Consider the following 18337-nt stretch of genomic DNA (forward strand, 5'->3'; position numbering starts at 1 on the left):
AAAAAATTTAAATATATTTTTAATGTTAAAAACAGTTTTAAGCTGTATTCTATCACGTCTTTAGGCCAACTGCTTGTACCAACATCAGGTACAAGTAATTAATATATTGCACATCAAGACTCGCTGAAAAACGCATCAAAAGTATGAAAATCATCACATTAATCAAATTTCACCTAAACCTTCCAGTACAAACTGAATGCAAGGGTGCGCTATATGACTGGTGGTATTTTTGTCTGTGTCTCATTCTGACGCTTCTATCCATACATGGCCAGGTGTTACATATATCAATTTTACAAAATGTCACACCAAAACAAAACCTGAAGCAGGGTATACATGTATTGTCATTTTCCAGCTCTTGTCACACAAGATTGCTGTTCATTAATTTCTTGCTTTGAAGAGGTCAATGTGTGCCTCAAACTGACTAGAATTCACACAAAATTTGACTCATCCAACATCTAACCTTCAAGTTTCATTAACAGCACAAGGATATATTGTAACTGTAATGGTCTATATGTCACCATTGATGGTGTGGGAGTCTTGTACAAAACACATCACTATGCTCCATCAATAGACTGCCTCTTTCCAGCCATACCAAACCTTCAAATATCTTGACTCCATCAATGTTACAGGTGGTTTTGGTGATAGCCCATCAAACTTCTGCTACAGCCATCAAACTCGTCCCATAATCTACCAAACTCCCCCATTTCAATGCATCATCTTTTTCATCCTATAATCAACCTGAGACTCCTCCTACAATCAATTAGACTCCTCCCACTATTCATGATATGCCTCCTACAATCCATCTGATTCCTCCCACTATTCATGATATTCTTTCTACTATCCATAAGACTTCTCCCACCATTTAATCCATCTGACTCCTCCCATTATTCATGATATTATTCCTACAATCCATTAGACTCCTCCCACTTTCCAAGATATGCCTCCTACAATCCATGAGATCCTCCCACCATTCGTGATATTCCTCCTACAATCCATTAGACTCCTCCCACTATTCATGATATTCCTCCTACAATCCATTAGACTCCTCCCACTATTCATGATATGCCTCCTACAATCCATTAGACTCCTCCCGCTATTCATGATATTCCTCCTACTATCCATGAGACTCCTCCCACTATTCATGATATTCCTCCTACAATCCATTAGACTCCTCCCACAATCCACTAGAATCCTCCTACATGCAGTGGAGTTGCTCCTTCATCTGAGTACTTGATAGCTGGAGAGCGACAGGACACATGTTGCAATAGGCCAAACCTGCCCCAGCTCTGCAATGACAGATGTCTGTCAGAGCTTTCCAGCTGTGAGAAAACAAGAAAATCTATATTTATATACAGAGATACAAACTTGTTACAAAAGTTATTCTACTGGAAACATCATCAAATGCTCGAGACTTTGCTATCAATTTAAATTTCTGACAATCATATTTTCATAAACAAGAACACAACACTGGCACTTACATTACAAAGATCTAAATATTTTGACACACAAAAAAATCAACAACTGTCAGTGAAATCAAACAAAAGACGCTTTTTGACTGCTGAGCTCCCATTTTATAGTATTGAATAAAGTAGCCAATTAACATATATTTATTGAGATTTCCCCATCAGTGCATTTATAGTTCTATAAATAGCATTCAAAATTGTATTTTAATTAGTACCATATCAATCAATTTCTACAGAAATTTATGCCTCAATCACATTAAGACCATTCACTTCATGAGAGTTTTAAAATGTTCACCCTGAACACATATCAGCCTTAAGTGAATGATGAAACCAGTTTGTGTTTCCCTACGACAAAGGAAAATTTGGATATCTTTTTCCATGTCCGCACAAGTTGGAATTTTCGCATTTAAAACAAGAGGCCCAAATGGCCTGTTTCACTCACCTGGTTTGATTTGACCAAACATTAAAATAATGTCCATTTTCAACTCATTGATAGCTTTACATGCTGAATTTGAACAATGATATATATGGTCATGGGGAGGGATTTCAACTACTTCAAGGATATAACCCAGGCGGAAACCAAGTCTACCGATGTGAAAAAAAAAACAAGAGATTGTTTTCACAACATGATCGTGTTTGAAGAAACTAAGTTCCTTGGAGTGGGGAAAGACACAAGGGCCTAATTTTATATCAGGATTGTGTTTAAGCAATGCTATAAATATGGTTATGGGGTCAGGACCTCAAAGAAATTACAAAGGAACTAAGTCCCTCGGAGTAGGGAGAAAGACCCCAAGGCCTATTTTTACAACATGAACATATTAATTGTTTGATGCCCAGCAATGCTATATATGGTTATGGGCAGGGGATCTCAACAGTTTCAAACATATCTCAAAGAAACTAAGGCCCTAGGGCCTATTTTACATTACGATTGTGTTTATCTCTTGATGCTCTACAAAGGTATATATGACTATTGGATGGAGATCTCAATGGTTTCAAAACTATAATCAAAAGAATAAGTCCCTGGAAGTGGGGAAAGACCGCAGAGCCTGATTTTACAATAGGATTGTGTTACCTTGCTACCTTTTGGACTGCCTCACAGGCCCCTGGGGGTCAGACCCACAATTTGTAGCTATCAATTTCATCCCCACCATCTTGAGATGCGACCAGTCAAATATGAGCGATATCCATTACTTTGTTCCAGAGCAATAGAGCAAAATTGCTCCCTTTTGGCCCCACCCCTCAGCCCCTTGGGGGTCAGCTCAACCATTTGTAACTTTTTAAAATTTCCACCACTTACAGATACTTTGGATCAAATTAGGTTTAATTTCAATAGATGGTTATGAAGAAGAAGCCGTTTTAGTTCAATTTTTAACGGATGGATGGATGTACAGACGGACTGATGACAGATGACGGACACCACAGTATGGCATAAACTTGGACCAGGTGAGCTAAAAAGGGGAGTTTCAGAGTTAAAAGTAAAGTGATCTAGATCCGTGATAATAAATGCATAAAACAAAGCCCAGGCACAACAAGAAATAGCATTCTTATATATACGATAGAGGCATGCAAACAACATAGATTCCTGAAACGGATGAAGGCATACAGAGTTTTATAAAAGGATTTTGATATTTTATAGCTATTATGCCCTACATACTTTACAAAATATTTTACAGCTATTATACCCTACATACTTAGCCAAATGTAAAGACAAACAGACCTGCCTATGGGCTTTCCTACATTTATCAACAGAATTTTCCTTGTGACAGATTTCTAAAATTTATGTGATGGTGTATGTCATAACAAAGGAGCTATAATTTATAAAACGAAATAAATTATTGAAAGGATTTTAATTCCTGACACATAAATCACAATGCAGCTACAAATTATAAAATGAAATAAATCACTGAAAGGTTTTAACGTCAAATGCATAAATCTTTGAAAAAAAAAATCATGAAAATAAAATTTTGTGTATTATTTATGGATTTCTGAAAAATGCTTCTTGTCTTCATAATGATGCAGATACACTACAGAAAGAACATTTTTGCAACATTAGCACAAAAGCCTACCATGCCACTTTGGCATCAAAATGGCAGACTAGATATATGTAGTACTGTAGTTATCCTACAAAAAGCCCAGGGGCCAACACGTAATCGTTACCGCTGACTCATATTCAGGAGATGAGCTTATAACAGAACAATTAATATAGCAGATGTTGCTAATTCTATTGAATAACCATATATTTGGGTGGACTTATTTATAGTCATGGGCTAATCTCCATGTAAGATCTAATGGTACAAATGTGTTTCTTGATTGAAATTATTTTTCTCCACTATGTTTTCAAAATGAAGTAGGCTCAATATTTTTGCTATATCCACAAGCCTAGCCTTCACAACATGGCTCTACTCGAAGCAGCTATATATACAAATCCATTATCGTTGTTTGATTATCACCAATTACTAATAGTTATCTTATTCCAGTCACAAGTTTTCCTATTTTCTACCAGTTAAAGTGTGAAATGTTTACAACACTGATCATGCTCACAGAAAATTCCACGAATAATTCTTCAAATCTGCTTTTAGTTTCCTAGCTGCACACCCTATGATACTATAGGTACAGTGTAAATAAATCTATACATATGCCTCTACTGATAATTCTGTCTTTTGGTTATACAGAGTTATCTGCCCTTGTGAGTAGATATTGTTTGTTGACATTTATTTGTGAGAGTAACATCATAAAGTGAGAAAATGACAATTTTCTCAAGCACACTTAATGACCTAACAATCAATACCTGCTCACAAGAGCAGATAACTCTGTATCAGGAAAAGACGGAATATCCGACATGATACTTGTCTCTCAAACACAACACCAATATATAATCATCATGGCATTCAGTTCTGTAGTTCTTATATTGGAATAAGAAAAAGAACCACTTTAGATTTAATTTTTGGGGGGATATTCAATCTGGGGTGTGAAATTACACCATCCAAACACCTGGTGATTCTTGTCCAGAAGATTTTTGATAAAGTGACAATTATGAAAATACAGGTTAAACTTTTAGAAATTTTTGAAACAGAGTGTAAGTTTGTACTTTAAATATGAATTATGCACCTATTACATACACATCAAAATTTTAGCATGATATCATTACTTTGAATTTCAATAGGTCATCAAATGTATGCCAAATTAATTTGATTTATCATTAAAATATTTTTACCTGCTCTATTCTAAGTCAACTAAAACTGGTGGATTATTTTTATCTTAAATTAAATCTTTCAGTGGGTAAAGTTTAGAGTACATCTGAATGGTAATGATGAGTTTCTACAAAGAGTGAAATTGGACAACATTGAACCATGAATGCAGCAAGCTGTTGATACCTGCTCCGTCATTGAGCGATCGACTGTTGTAGCAAACTTCCAGTAGAATGTCAGCACTGCAGGAGAGATGGGTCACACCCCCTCCCGCCTGCCTCATCGCAATACTACTTACAGGATCCCATCTGTGTGGCAATATAGAGGGAGGTAAAAGGGTCAGCTTAATGTAGTGGGAGGTAAATAGAAAAGTCAGGTCAATATAATGTAGTGGGAGGCAAATCAAACAGTCAGGTCCATTCAATGTAGTGGGAGGTAAATGGAAAAGTCAGATCAGGTCAATTTAATGTAGTGGGAGGTAAATGGAAAAGTCAGGTCAATTTAATGTAGCGGGAGGCAAATCAAACAGTCAGGTCAATTTAATGTAGTGGGAGGTAAATCAAACAGTCAGGTCAATTTAATGCAGTGGGAGGTAAATCAAACAGTCAGGTCAATTTAATGTAGTGGGAGGTAAATTGAATAATCAGAAAGGAAAAACGATCATTATTAAATCTGGAGGGAGGTAATTGTAATGGCAATAACTCATTTGTATTCACAGTATTATCTCATAATTGTACACTATACATGTATTTGTGACTTTGCCCATGCAGCTTTTTATACGTTTGTGAAGGGAAAAATTGCATCATTTTAGATTTCATCATATCAATGCAGCGGTGTGTGAAAATACTGAATGACTAATATAACAAATGAAGCTGTGAATGAAAGCGTGGTATCATTAAATTACTTTTAAAAAATCAAACTTAAAAAAATAAATGCAGCTATCTCAACCCAACTTCATATTCTTTCCTGATCCATAGGTATATAATCTGAGGAAAAAATAACAAGCATGCTGGGTATTGCTAAAGCATTACATGTCCCCTACGTATACATGTACCGTCCCCTTCTAAAACTTGTAAGAGTGACCTTGACCCAAAAACTAGAAACTGAAATTGACCTGTAGCTACTCATACTGAAGTTACATACCAACTTTTACCAACATACCTTAAGAATGGCTGAGAAAAGTATGGAAAACCGAGTGTATGGACTGACAGGCAGACGGATGGGAAGGAAACCTATAGTCCTCCTGGTTTTACTGGTAGGGGACTAATAATACAGCATATTATGTAACACTATGGGATTACATGACCTGTTTTGTGTTTTTTGATTTTGCTGGTTTCTTTTTCATCAGATACCTAAAGTATGACTGAACTGTGTGTTGACCATGTATTCCTGAATCCTATTATTTCACCTACATCAAAAATGTAAAATCAAAGTTGCACTTGAAAACCATTTTATGAATTATAAGTCTATTGTGCTTAGTAATGTATATACTATCAAATGTGCTATGCCAATTGGGTAGACAAACCATGCTTATAGCAATACTGATATAACATTATCATGGGACAATTGAGTTCACATCTCTTGAGAAGTTCAAACTGGGGGATTTTAACACATCCGAGATATTCTGATTCTTTTAATAGATTTGGTAGAAAAACAGAAACAGATAAAGGTCATCTCCTTCACAATGGACTACATAATTCTGACTTCCAAAAACTGTACAATAATATAAATATACCTCCCATCAAAACAAATGAAATACAATTATGATACATAAATATTCATATGTTATAAATATATATCAACAGCACACAAAAAAACTAACTGATCATGAAAGTGTTCAGAAATATCCAAACCATGATTGACCTTAATCTTTTAAAGTATTCTGTAATGCAGTAATAATGAATATTATGAAATATGGGCCAAACAGAAAATACAAAGAGAAATATCTTAAATGAAATAATACAACATTATAAACCTTAGAAAAACATCAAATACAGTGCATTCTGCACTAGCAGATCTCAGAAAGAGTGACTACTAAAAAAAGAGCGGATAGATGCAGTCAACATCACACAATATGATTGTAACACCATTTTGATCAATGTCATGGCAATGTTTCCCTATAAGCTATGAATGAATCAAACGCAGTGAGGATTATGATTGTGAACAATTGCATTACTATGACATCATTTTGGTGCTATGCAGTACATTTGTGTGTAAGACTGGTTGCGAATCAATCACAGAAAGAAATTTAATTTAAAGATGCCATTCTTTCAAATGAACATACAGGGATATGGGTAAATATAAGGGTGTACTTATTTAAGAAAGACAGGTTTTAAAAAAAAATTATGTAAATTTAATAATTTAACGCTGGTTAGATTGTATTCAATGTTACTATAAATGCAATCTAGGTGACAGATAAATATTCATGGCGCCATTCTATTTATCTGTCATCAAGACTGCATTTATATTGACAATAAATACAATCTAACCAGCACTGAATTATCAATTCATATACATACCTGTACAGAAGTGAGAAATGATTTTGCCTAGCAAATAGTTGTAGCAATGTTGCACCTTGTTCTAACAGAAATACACCGGTTTGTTTCAAGAAAGGAAAGTTTCAACATGGGGGTATAAAAAAATTCTAAATCTCAAATCAATTAAAAGCACTTCTAGCATCCTCTTTTCCAGGGAAAAGGTGAGGGAAGCACTTACAGACTAAGGTAGTTTTTATTTGGTCAAATATACTAAATATAAATAATATGAGTAAAAAACAGTGTTGGAATCAACATCATGTTTCAAATAAAGAAAGACAACTCTTAAACATAATTAAGAATATAATGTTGTGACCGTTTCATTATTCACTCTATACCTGTTTGTGAGTGGATCGTAGGCCTCCACAGAGCTGAGATAGTTCGTGCCATCATGTCCTCCTACAGCGTACAGTCTTCCACCCATGGTTCCAACACCGACTCCCCCACGACAACAGGACATACTAGCCACTGTAGTCCATTTATCTGACCTTGGGTCGTACTGCTCACAAGAATCCAGTGGTGCATTATCATCAAACCCACCTACAATATTGAAGATTATATATAGTGCAACGGAAAAAAGCACAAAAATTAAAAACTCCAGAAACAATTATCACTTAATCAATACTACTTAACAAAAACAAGATAAATCTGAATCCTCATGTAAAGTGAAACCTCTCCATAGAAATCACCTTGGGCCAATAATGGGCTAGTCTCGAAACCTCTCTATTGAGACCACCTGGGGTCAATCATGTGCTGGTCTTGAAACCACTCTATTGAGACCACCTGGGGTCAATCATAGCCTTGTCTTGAAACCTCTCTATTGAGACCACCTGAAATTAATCATGTGCTGGTCTTGAAACCACTCTATTGAGACCATCTGAAGTTAATCATGTGCAGGTCTTGAAATCTCTCTATTGAGACCACCTAGGGTCAATCGTGGGCTAGTCTTGAAACCTCTCTCAATAAAGTTAATCTTGTGATGTACATGTTCTAAAAGGGAGGTTGATTAGATTAATCATCATTCCTGTACCACATTAAGCATAACATGTTATATAATTATATATGTAAAACATTGCACATGAAATGCAAACATACATGTATGAACCTAATGATTTAGCACTTCGAAAATAAATTTGAAAAAATATAATGAATTACTTACGAGGTATTCTCCACATGTACACACAATTTCAAGTCTAATTATTGTAATTAAACCAAAAACTGTGTATTCATACCAATTCTTTAGTTTTTTAATCAATAAGAGTTTGGTTTTACTTACCTACGACATAAATATATCCATCCAGTACGGCTACTCCTGCTCCAGCTCGGTGTCGGTTCATCGAGGCAATGAACGACCATTTATTAATGAACGGATTGTACATTTCACATTTGTCAAGGGAGGAAACTCCATCATTTCCACCAACAGCATAGAGACAGCCCTGCACCAGTTAGAAAGGTGTAACATGTAAATACTTTAAATCATTAACAGGATAAAATAATTTGTTGACTACAAGCTTTCAACATGTACAGCCAGTTTTTAATACTGATCAATGGCTCTTGTTTTATACTACCTGTAAGTTTTCAGGAGAAAAAAAAACTAAGTGCTATAGATAAATTAATAAAATAATTATAAAAAGTATGAAGCATATGTGAAGATCTTGAAGATATTTAATACAATATAATCTGATACCAATTATATATCAAAATCGCAGGGAATAATCTAGGTTTGAGGGGAAAGAAGCCCTCTGTAGAAAAATGGGGGAAATATAGTAAGCAATTGAGCAATCAAGGGGGAAGTCTGAGCTAAGGTGCATGAATTACACCAATTCAAGACCATTAGGGGAGTGGAAGGCTGAGGACATGCAAAATGGTACATTTTTGGAGCATTTGGTGACATTACACAATTAGCATAAAGATATTGAGTTAATAACAGAAAAATTTTCATAAATGATATTCAAAACATTATTAGTGAGGAAAAAGGGAATTTTAAGCAGGAAATGGGAAATTGTGGTCCATTTTTGCAGAGAGGAAATAACCCATAAACAGCAGCAACATAACCCTGGCTAGGTCCCTGGACCATCATAATGAGACATCAACTTAAAATATTTCCTGCTAAGATTTGTGTACTATGAACGGCATCTCTACAGTTATATGTTATCAGCCGTTACCGCTATAAAAATGCAAACTTACATTCAATGCTGCCACACCAACTCCCCCACGCGGAGTGTTCATAGATGCTACAAAAGTCCACGAGTCAGAGCCATGGTCGAACCTTTCCACAGTATTAAAACAGGTAGAGTCATCCAAACCTCCCACTGCATAGATTGGACCTCCCAGACATGCCAGGGCAATACCACGCCTGTTATATAGTACATAGATGGTAAGTTTGATGTATGGGTAAGGGGAAATAACTCTTTTAACAAGAAATGCATCTTGAGTACAAAATAAAATTCTGTCATCTGATTAAATTTTCAAATAGCAATGATATACAAAAAATAATACAGGAAATTCTATTTTTTAATTTAAACAAGACAACTGCAAAGAAAAATTGTTAATGTATGCATGAATTTTAGTTGACATGTACCTAGGGTAATCTTACTACATCTACCACAAGTTGAAACCTCAACTATACATACCGAGGAGTTGACATGGGTGAAATACTTGTCCATGTGTTGGATTTAGGATCAAACACTTCCCCAGAGTTTAGATGCTTAGTCCCATCATGTCCTCCAACAGCATACAGAAGATCTGAGCAAGTAACATCAGATTAAGTACAGATATCTTACAAAAGGGATCACGTCTTGAATACTATTTCCTTTTTTAAAATAGCGATAACAAACTTCAATTGGACCTAAATACGAAAATTTGAGAAAGATCCCTTCAGTACTTTCTCAGAAATAGCGATAACAAACTTCAATTGTCAAAATCCAAGATGGCTGCCTGTCGGCCATGTTTGTTTTCCAATCGGTCTCAATATGCAATATGCATAACTAGGCACCAAGGGAAATCTACATATGAAATTTGAGAAAGATCCCTTCAGTACTTTCTCAGAAATAGCGATATTAAACTTCAATTGTCAAAATCCAAGATGGCTGCCTGTCGGCCATGTTGTTTTCCGATAGGTCTCAAAATGCAATATGCATAACTAGGCACCAAGGGAAACATACATATGAAATTTGAGAAAGATCCCTTCATAACTTTCTCAGAAATAGTGAAAACAAACTTCAATTGCCGAAATCCAAGATGGCTGCCTGTCGGCCATGTTGTTTTCCGATTGGTCTCAAAATGCAATATGCATAACTAGGCACCAAGGGGAATCAACATATGAAATTTGAGAAAGATCCCTTCAGTACTTTCTCAGAAATAGCGATAACAAACTTCAATTTTCAAAATCCAAGATGGCTGCCTGTCGGCCATGTTGTTTTCCGATTGGTCTCAAAATGCAATTTGCATAACTAGGCACCATGGGGAACCTATATATGAAATTTGAGAAAGATCCCTTCAGTACTTTCTCAGAAATAGCGATAACAAATTTCAATTATCAAAATCCAAGATGGCTGCCTGTCGGCCATGTTGTTTTCCGATTGGTCTCAAAATGTAATATGCATAGCTAGGCACCAAGGGGAGCCTACATATGAAATTTGAGAAAGATCCCTTCAGTACTTTCTCAGAAATAGCGATAACAAACTTCAATTATCAAAATCCAAGATGGCTGCCTATCGGCCATGTTGTTTTCCAATTGGTCTCAAAATGCAATATGCATAACTAGGCACCAAGGGGAGCCTACATATGAAATTTGAGAAAGATCCCTTCAGTACTTTCTCAGAAATAGCGATAACAAACTTCAATTGTCAAAATCCAAGATGGCTGCCTGTCGGCCATGTTGTTTTCCGATTGGTCTCAAAATGCAATATGCATAACTAGGCACCAAGGGGAGCCTACATATGAAATTTGAGAAAGATCTCTTCAGCACTTTCTCAGAAATAGCGATAACAAACTTCAATTGTCAAAATCCAAGATGGCTGCCTGTCGGCCATGTTGTTCTCCGATTGGTCTCAAAATGCAATATGCATAACTAGGCACCAAGGGGAACCCACATATGAAATTTGAGAAAGATCCCTTCAGTACTTTCTGAGGATTAGCGATAACAAGAATTGTTTACGGACGGACGGAGGGACGGACGGACGGACGGACGACGGACCACGGACGCAGGGCGATTTGAATAGCCCACCATCTGATGATGGTGGGCTAATAAGATCTGAAATTTCATTGCCTCTTATGTTAATACAATGGTGGTCAAGGCATACCCCAGTCTATGAAAATGGCACATGCTACTCCTGTTTAGCAGTTTTTGGAGTGGTTTGCCCATTGTAACATTGTCAGAATTTTCTAATGCTGGGTGTCTTCATCAGATTCGTGCTATCACAAGGAGAGAAACTCAAACATAATGCAGCCTCCCAAAATGCACATGCATTCACCACATGCATTTTGCACAAAGGGGAGGCCATTAAACAATACCAAACCAAACAAAATGTGGGTTTTCTTCAGTTATTTCGGTTTTCTCCAACAGTGAGACCCCTTGTATGCTTCCATCTGTGCCAACAGGGGTCATTGATTATAAGTTGATATATAACTTGTTTTGCAATTGTTGTGAAATAAATAAAGATTACAATCATTTCAACGTGTCTAAAAATTGGAAAATGAAAACTTTCAATAAGGTAGTTCGCTGAATACAGACAATACCGTAACCAAGTGGCAATCTCCCTAGATATGAAATGCACTATGAATGGATAAATATAACTACCATAATGTTTAATGTAATCTTCCCAAACATAATCTTAGATAATATTTTAAGTACATTTATCTCAATGTGAAGATCTTGAAGATATTTAATACAATATCATCTGATCATGATATCAATTAAATATCAAAATCACAGGGAATAATCTAGGTTTGAGGGGGAAGAAGCAATTGAGCAATCATGGGGGAAGCCTGAGCTAAGGTGCCTGAATTAAACCAATTCAAGACCATTAGGGGTGTGTATGGCTGAGGACATACCCCACTGGAAAATTTTATGAAAAGATGCAAAATATGGTACATTCTTGGAGCATTTGGTGACATTACACAATTAGCATAAAAATATTGAGTTAATCAGAGAAAAATTCTTATAAATGATATTGTAAACAATATCAGCGAGGAAAAGGGGAATTTTAAGCAGGAAATGGTGAATTTTGGTCCATTTTTGTGGAGAGGAAAGTACCCATAAAAGGCAGCAACATAACCCTGGATAGGTCCCTGGACCATCATAATGAGACATCAACTTAAATATTTCCTGCTAAGATTTGTGTACTACAAATGGCATCTCTACAGTTATATATTATCAGTAGCTACTGCTATAGATATGCAAACTTACATTCAAGGCTGCCACACCCACTCCACCACGCGGAGTGTTCATAGATGCTACAAAAGTCCACGAGTCAGAGCCATGGTCGAACCTTTCCACCGTATTAAAACAGGTAGAGTCATCCAAACCTCCCACTGCGTAGATTGGGCCTCCCAGACATGCCAGGGCAATACCACGCCTGTTATATAGTATATAGATGGTAAGTTTGATGTATGGGTAAGGGGAAATAACTCTTTTAACAAGAAATGCATCTTGAGTAAAAAATAAAATTCTGTCATCTGATTAAATTTTCAAATAGCAATGATATACAAAAGATAATACAGGAAATTCTATTTATTAATTTAAACAAGACAACTGCAAAGAAAAATTGAAAATGTATGCATGAATTTTAGTTGACATGTACCTAGGGTAATCTTACTACATCTACCACAAGTTGAAACCTTAACTATACATACCGAGGAGTTGACATGGGTGAAATACTTGTCCATGTGTTGGATTTAGGATCAAACACTTCCCCAGAGTTTAGATGCTTAGTCCCATCATGTCCTCCAACAGCATACAGAAGATCTGAGCAAGTAACATCAGATTAAGTACAGATATCTTACAAAAGGGATCACGTCTTGAATACTATTTCCTTTTTTACAACAGGATGTCGATCATCTTCACCTGATAATCTTTAGACAATCACAGAATGCATATTTTTTCTATTTATTATTATTATTTTCACACATCTTCCTCCAAATTACTGCCTATATATTTAAGGGTTATATATTGTTGGAAAATGTCCTTGCAAAACGATACTTCATATGAATTTTCACTTTCTTTCAGTTTTCTTTTTTTCCAAATGCTGTTAAAGACATACACCATATTATATAAATATTACATGAATATTCTGAATTTTCCCCTCCTTATGAGTCTGATCACAATATTTTCATGAATAACAATTTATAACTTTCCATATGCCTGTATTTTTTTCCTGTCATTTACTAAGTTTTACCTGAAGCACAGCACACGCCCACATGGCGTCTCCGTGTGTTCATCTCTGATACTTGAAACCACCTGTTCTTCCTGTAGTCGTAACATTCAATACTTTTGAAGGGATCTCCAGAGGCTCCTCTTCCACCAACACAGAACAGGACACCTGGAAATATAGTAAAGTACATACAATATCACCACACTCTAATAGCTAATAGCAAATATTTTGTGGGTGTGCGAATTCCACATTTTACTATTTTACTGATAATTAAAATTTGTTAACTGTGCTAAAAGTTAGAGTGCATGTGCAAGAGTAATTATAAGCATTCATATATAGCATTAGATGTGTGTAACTGTTTCATGTTCCATGTCTGTATATGATAGTTTGTAATTTACTTGTGTCTTGATAAAGGGGCAGATTAATTGGCTGGAAAATTCGACAATTTACCTGCCTATACCATCGCTATGACTTCATTGATCATGAATATGTCTATTTTTTATAATACGCATCCAGCAAATGTCTGTTTGTTAAAAACCAATACATTTGTTGAACCAATTTTTTTTTATATCATCACTTTTACTTACTAGACACTTTATACCATTCACCATATATATAAAGTAGCACCTGAGCAGATGTTGAAGGTCAGTAGCCTATCATTTATATGCCAAGTCGCCAGCTGAACAGAAATATTGAGGAGCTCTATATATAAGCAGCAAGGCATTTATAATTCAAGACCAAGTAGCAGCTAACAGAAACTGTTCAAGCACTGAAGCTGATCGAACAGTCCCGGCCTTATGAGATTGATGAATAGATCTACCTAACTGCAAAAATGTAGCTATGAGTTAATTATCTACTGTCATCCAATACATTATGAGTACTTTATAACATTACCTGCATAACTCTTCCGTGGTCGTGTTCTCTCAGAAATGCTGATATCAGTAAGCAAGTTAGCGACAGACATTTTATAGTTCTTTGCCTCATCTAGAAGGTCGCGACAGTCAAGGTCATGCTTAATGAGTTCTTCTGTGACGACATGCCTCTGCAGATACGGCAGACTAAGTAACGGAAGTTTCAGGTGGGACAACAGTTCCGCTAAATGTTTTTTCCGATTTTCAGTATCTTTCTTCACCCATTTAATCACAGACTCATAGGCTTCAATTTCACTGCTAACATTGAGGTCTGGTGACGCCATGATTGTACACATGAGCCTCACCGAGATATTCTTGAATTCTTCAGTTTCTATGACCTCTAAGAAATTTTCAAGAATATAATCATCAGCCATTTTCATTAGCTCTGTTCTGTTATGTTGTTCTGCGAAGTTGTGAACGCCAATACAATTTGTTGGGTGAAGATGTTTTTTCATGAATTCACAACAGGCCTTAGCAACAGTTTCTATTTGAAGTATTGAAGCAGCATACAAAATTGGCTGAACAGTATCCACACTTAGAAGAATTTTTGAAGTATATGCAAATTTGATAAGCTTTTCCATGGCACTTTCATCAATGTCATGAATTGTTATTATTTCTTGTCGACTTTCTGACATTTCCGACATGAACATAATGCGAAAATATTGACTAACACAAGCTAAAACCATCCTATGGCATCGAAAGGATTTCTCCCCAACTTTGATTTCAACGTCACATAACTGACCTTTCTCATAGAATTCTAAAAACGTTTTGAAGCTATGTTTGTAATGACTTTTATACTCAAAGTCTTGTGTTATGGACGACTCAATATTTAAATGCTCTATCGTAGCCATTTTTTTCAGGTTACCGTGGTATGATTTTGACTTAGAGACTTTGTGCTTCGTTGGACTATCTTCCTTTGCTACATTCACAGGTCTAAAACTAGGCAGCTGATGTGTCGCAGGTTTTGGGGGCACAGGGGGCGTTGTACTACTTGGCAAGCTATCACTCCTTTGAGGCAAGGGGGGTGCACCGGGCATCTCTAGGGCTGTTCTCGACTCCTAGTGTCCCACTCAGTGTTCCCAACCTCAGTATGAGATCTAGAGTAGCACATGTTTTTCTGTCACTGCCTTACATCCTATAAAAAACAACATAGAATTATAATAGGTAAACTGGAGAAAGGTGTGACATTATGTGATAATATGAGATTACATATAGTTAACAACAATATAAGTCCATAAAAAAGGAAAACAGTTAATGCATTGTCTCTTTACAAGCAGAGATAAGACCCTGATCGCGAGCCTGCATGCAGTCTGGATCTGCTGCTCAACCAATCAAACCATCTAATAGGAAATCCTTACCCCCTTCTTTGCGCTAAAGGCTAAAAGGACTCACAACTAAATCAGCCAATCAGCTGGTGTTTTACCTGATTCAAGTCCCTGAGGAAAATGTGTTTCTTAGGTTTGTACCTATTTCCTGAGTAAATAGCACATTAAATGGGTACTTTCTATATAAGAGAATAAAGAGTAGGGTCTTGAGATTTGGAAAATCAAAAATATACGTACACTTCTACTGAAAACAGAATGAGGTAGTAATTCAGTAGAACATATATTGAATTCATATACTATGCCTACACTGTCAGAAATTGTGTGTCCATCGTCCAGCAGTAAGTTAACGCAGCTAGTATTTCAGGTGTAAATAGGCAGGAATTCCCCAGGTGGGGGTTCCCCAGTGCATTGTGAGTGTCAGGGTTACTGTCTTTCGAGTACCCTGTTATGTGCTCTTATATGCCATTAAACCTATACAATAACAACATTAAATATCTGATAGAAAAAACTTCAAACTTAAATTCGATATAAATCTAACATCATTTGAACTTCAAACAAGCAAATGAATGGATGGGGTCACTATAGTAATAATATATAGTAATAAATTAATTATTTAGTTGTGAGAGTCCTAAAACGCAATTTAATATCATTTCAATTTTAAAGTTACTGACAACTAGAACCTGCCACATATGCAGAGCAATGACAGGTGTAATTACTGTTGTACTAGGCTAATGTTACATTTTGTCAGTGTTGTATTTACCCATGTCTGACTAGAACATTTATATAGGGAGCATTCTTTATTTGTATTTTTGTTTGAGCAGTTCTAGAGTCTGGCAATTATTGTCATCGTCAACAATTTCAGGAGTTTTTGTAACGTTTCTTGTTATTCTAATAACCATATGAAAATAGAGTCTAGGCTCAAAAACATATGATGAACAAAAAATCCCTTTAAGCTGTTTTATACATCATATGCTGGCAAATGCCCCAGTCAGATATGGTTGAGGTTTCTGCACAGTTTTGAGTTTTTATCAAGCACTGTGCATGTGCAACTGTAAATTGATATTAAACCTTCAGCATCAAGGTTAACGTTACGTCTGGTACCTGGTAAACACATTACAGCAATATTTGTATGTTAATATCAGATAAAGCTTTGAAGACACAAAGCAAATATTGATTTCTTAAATTAAATCTTAAATTAAGAATTGATAATAATAATGAACTGTATAATTTATTTGGATCATGTAAAAATGGTAATAAATCCTCCATTAGCAATACAAAATTAACTAATTGCATAGCCTGAGTTTCCTCTGGCCCTGACAACATGTCTGGTGTGAGGGCCAGGGCAGAGGAAACTCGGGCTAGAATGCAGTTATATGATTGTATAACAGAGAGGAAACTCCAGCTAATAATCTGAGGCTAGTTTAAAGAAGAAGGCCTCTCTTTAGCTAGCTCTGAATCATTCTATTTACAGGACTCAACCAGTTCTAAGCTTATCATAACAAACAAGTGTAGGCATGTGTATAGTCTGACATCGTGCTGTGTTTCTACTTCTTATATAATTCCATCTGAATTTGTTAGAAAATTTATAAATTGAAAATATACTGTCTCTAGTCTGTCTGTAGTAAATAGTTACACTTTTCGTTCTGCCTAGGAATTCAATCGTCAGATGGAATTCTTTGATAGTACCAAGGCAGCAGGATTCTTCCTGTTCCGATGTCTATATATAGATACAACAGAACTCTGCCAGATGTTGTATGACAGGCAGACAGAATTTGGCATCGACAACAAACATTGTTACCGGATATATCTTATTCACAATAATGAAACAAACCAAATATTTCACTCAAAAGTATCATTTGGAACACAGCAGTAAAAGGAAAAGCAATTCATACTTACATTCTACTTTCCTTTAGGACATTCGATAGAAACATCGTTTGTAGACCTACATGTGTGAAGGCCGAAATCAGCATCATGAACCTGTTTAGGGAAGTGTAATCAATCGGGGAAAAGAGCCGGATACCGGATATTTTGTACGGAATAGGGGAGGTAACTCGATAAAAATATCAAAATAGTTTTATCTGAACTAAAATAAGATAAAAGAAGACTAATTTTATTATTTAAATCATAAAAAAAATATCCTTATCAGAAAAAAAAACATTGAGAAGGAATTTAAGGAAGCACAAAGTCGCCGCGGAAGTTACTTCTTATCTTGAAAGCCAATGCACGAAAGCTGCTTTCAGTCATGCATACAGGTGCAATCAGAGACGTGTATATATATATCTGACATACACGTCTCTGGTGCAATTAATGATTGCAAAGTTCATCGGCAGCAGCTTATGCTAAAATTTCAATTAATTGCGAGATATCCTTTCTCAGTGTCAAATTAATACTCTGTTACAAAAACGTAAGGTATTTATGTGAACTTGATTAAAATCCTAGAAACTTTGATGAACAATTGAATCCAAAATATGTGGGACTAGAATATAAATATATAGTGGGGCATATGCCATGCTATAAGGCGATTAAAGAGATAGAATATTGT

General features: G+C 35.9%; 1 protein-coding gene across 2 annotated transcripts; it reads right to left on the reverse strand.

Moving 5' to 3' along the window:
- Positions 1-17807, reverse strand: LOC117329697 (kelch-like protein 8). Of its 2 annotated transcripts, XM_033887775.1 has the most exons (9): positions 17692-17807; positions 14454-15605; positions 13584-13727; positions 13042-13153; positions 12596-12764; positions 8462-8621; positions 7524-7725; positions 4838-4959; positions 1188-1319 (listed from the first exon to the last, which is right to left on the reverse strand). In XM_033887775.1, the coding sequence occupies exons 2-9, from the start codon at positions 15505-15507 to the stop codon at positions 1306-1308; spliced, it is 1977 nt and encodes a 658-aa protein (XP_033743666.1). In that variant the 5' UTR covers positions 15508-15605; positions 17692-17807; the 3' UTR covers positions 1188-1305. The 2 variants fall into 2 exon arrangements, with proteins under 2 accessions (XP_033743667.1, XP_033743666.1); XM_033887776.1 differs by lacking the exon at positions 4838-4959 and having other exon boundaries at positions 1-1319.
- Between the last annotated feature and the right edge of the window lie 530 nt (positions 17808-18337).

The sequence above is a fragment of the Pecten maximus genome, chromosome 6, assembly GCF_902652985.1.
Source record: "Pecten maximus chromosome 6, xPecMax1.1, whole genome shotgun sequence".
Classification (NCBI taxonomy): domain Eukaryota; kingdom Metazoa; phylum Mollusca; class Bivalvia; order Pectinida; family Pectinidae; genus Pecten; species Pecten maximus.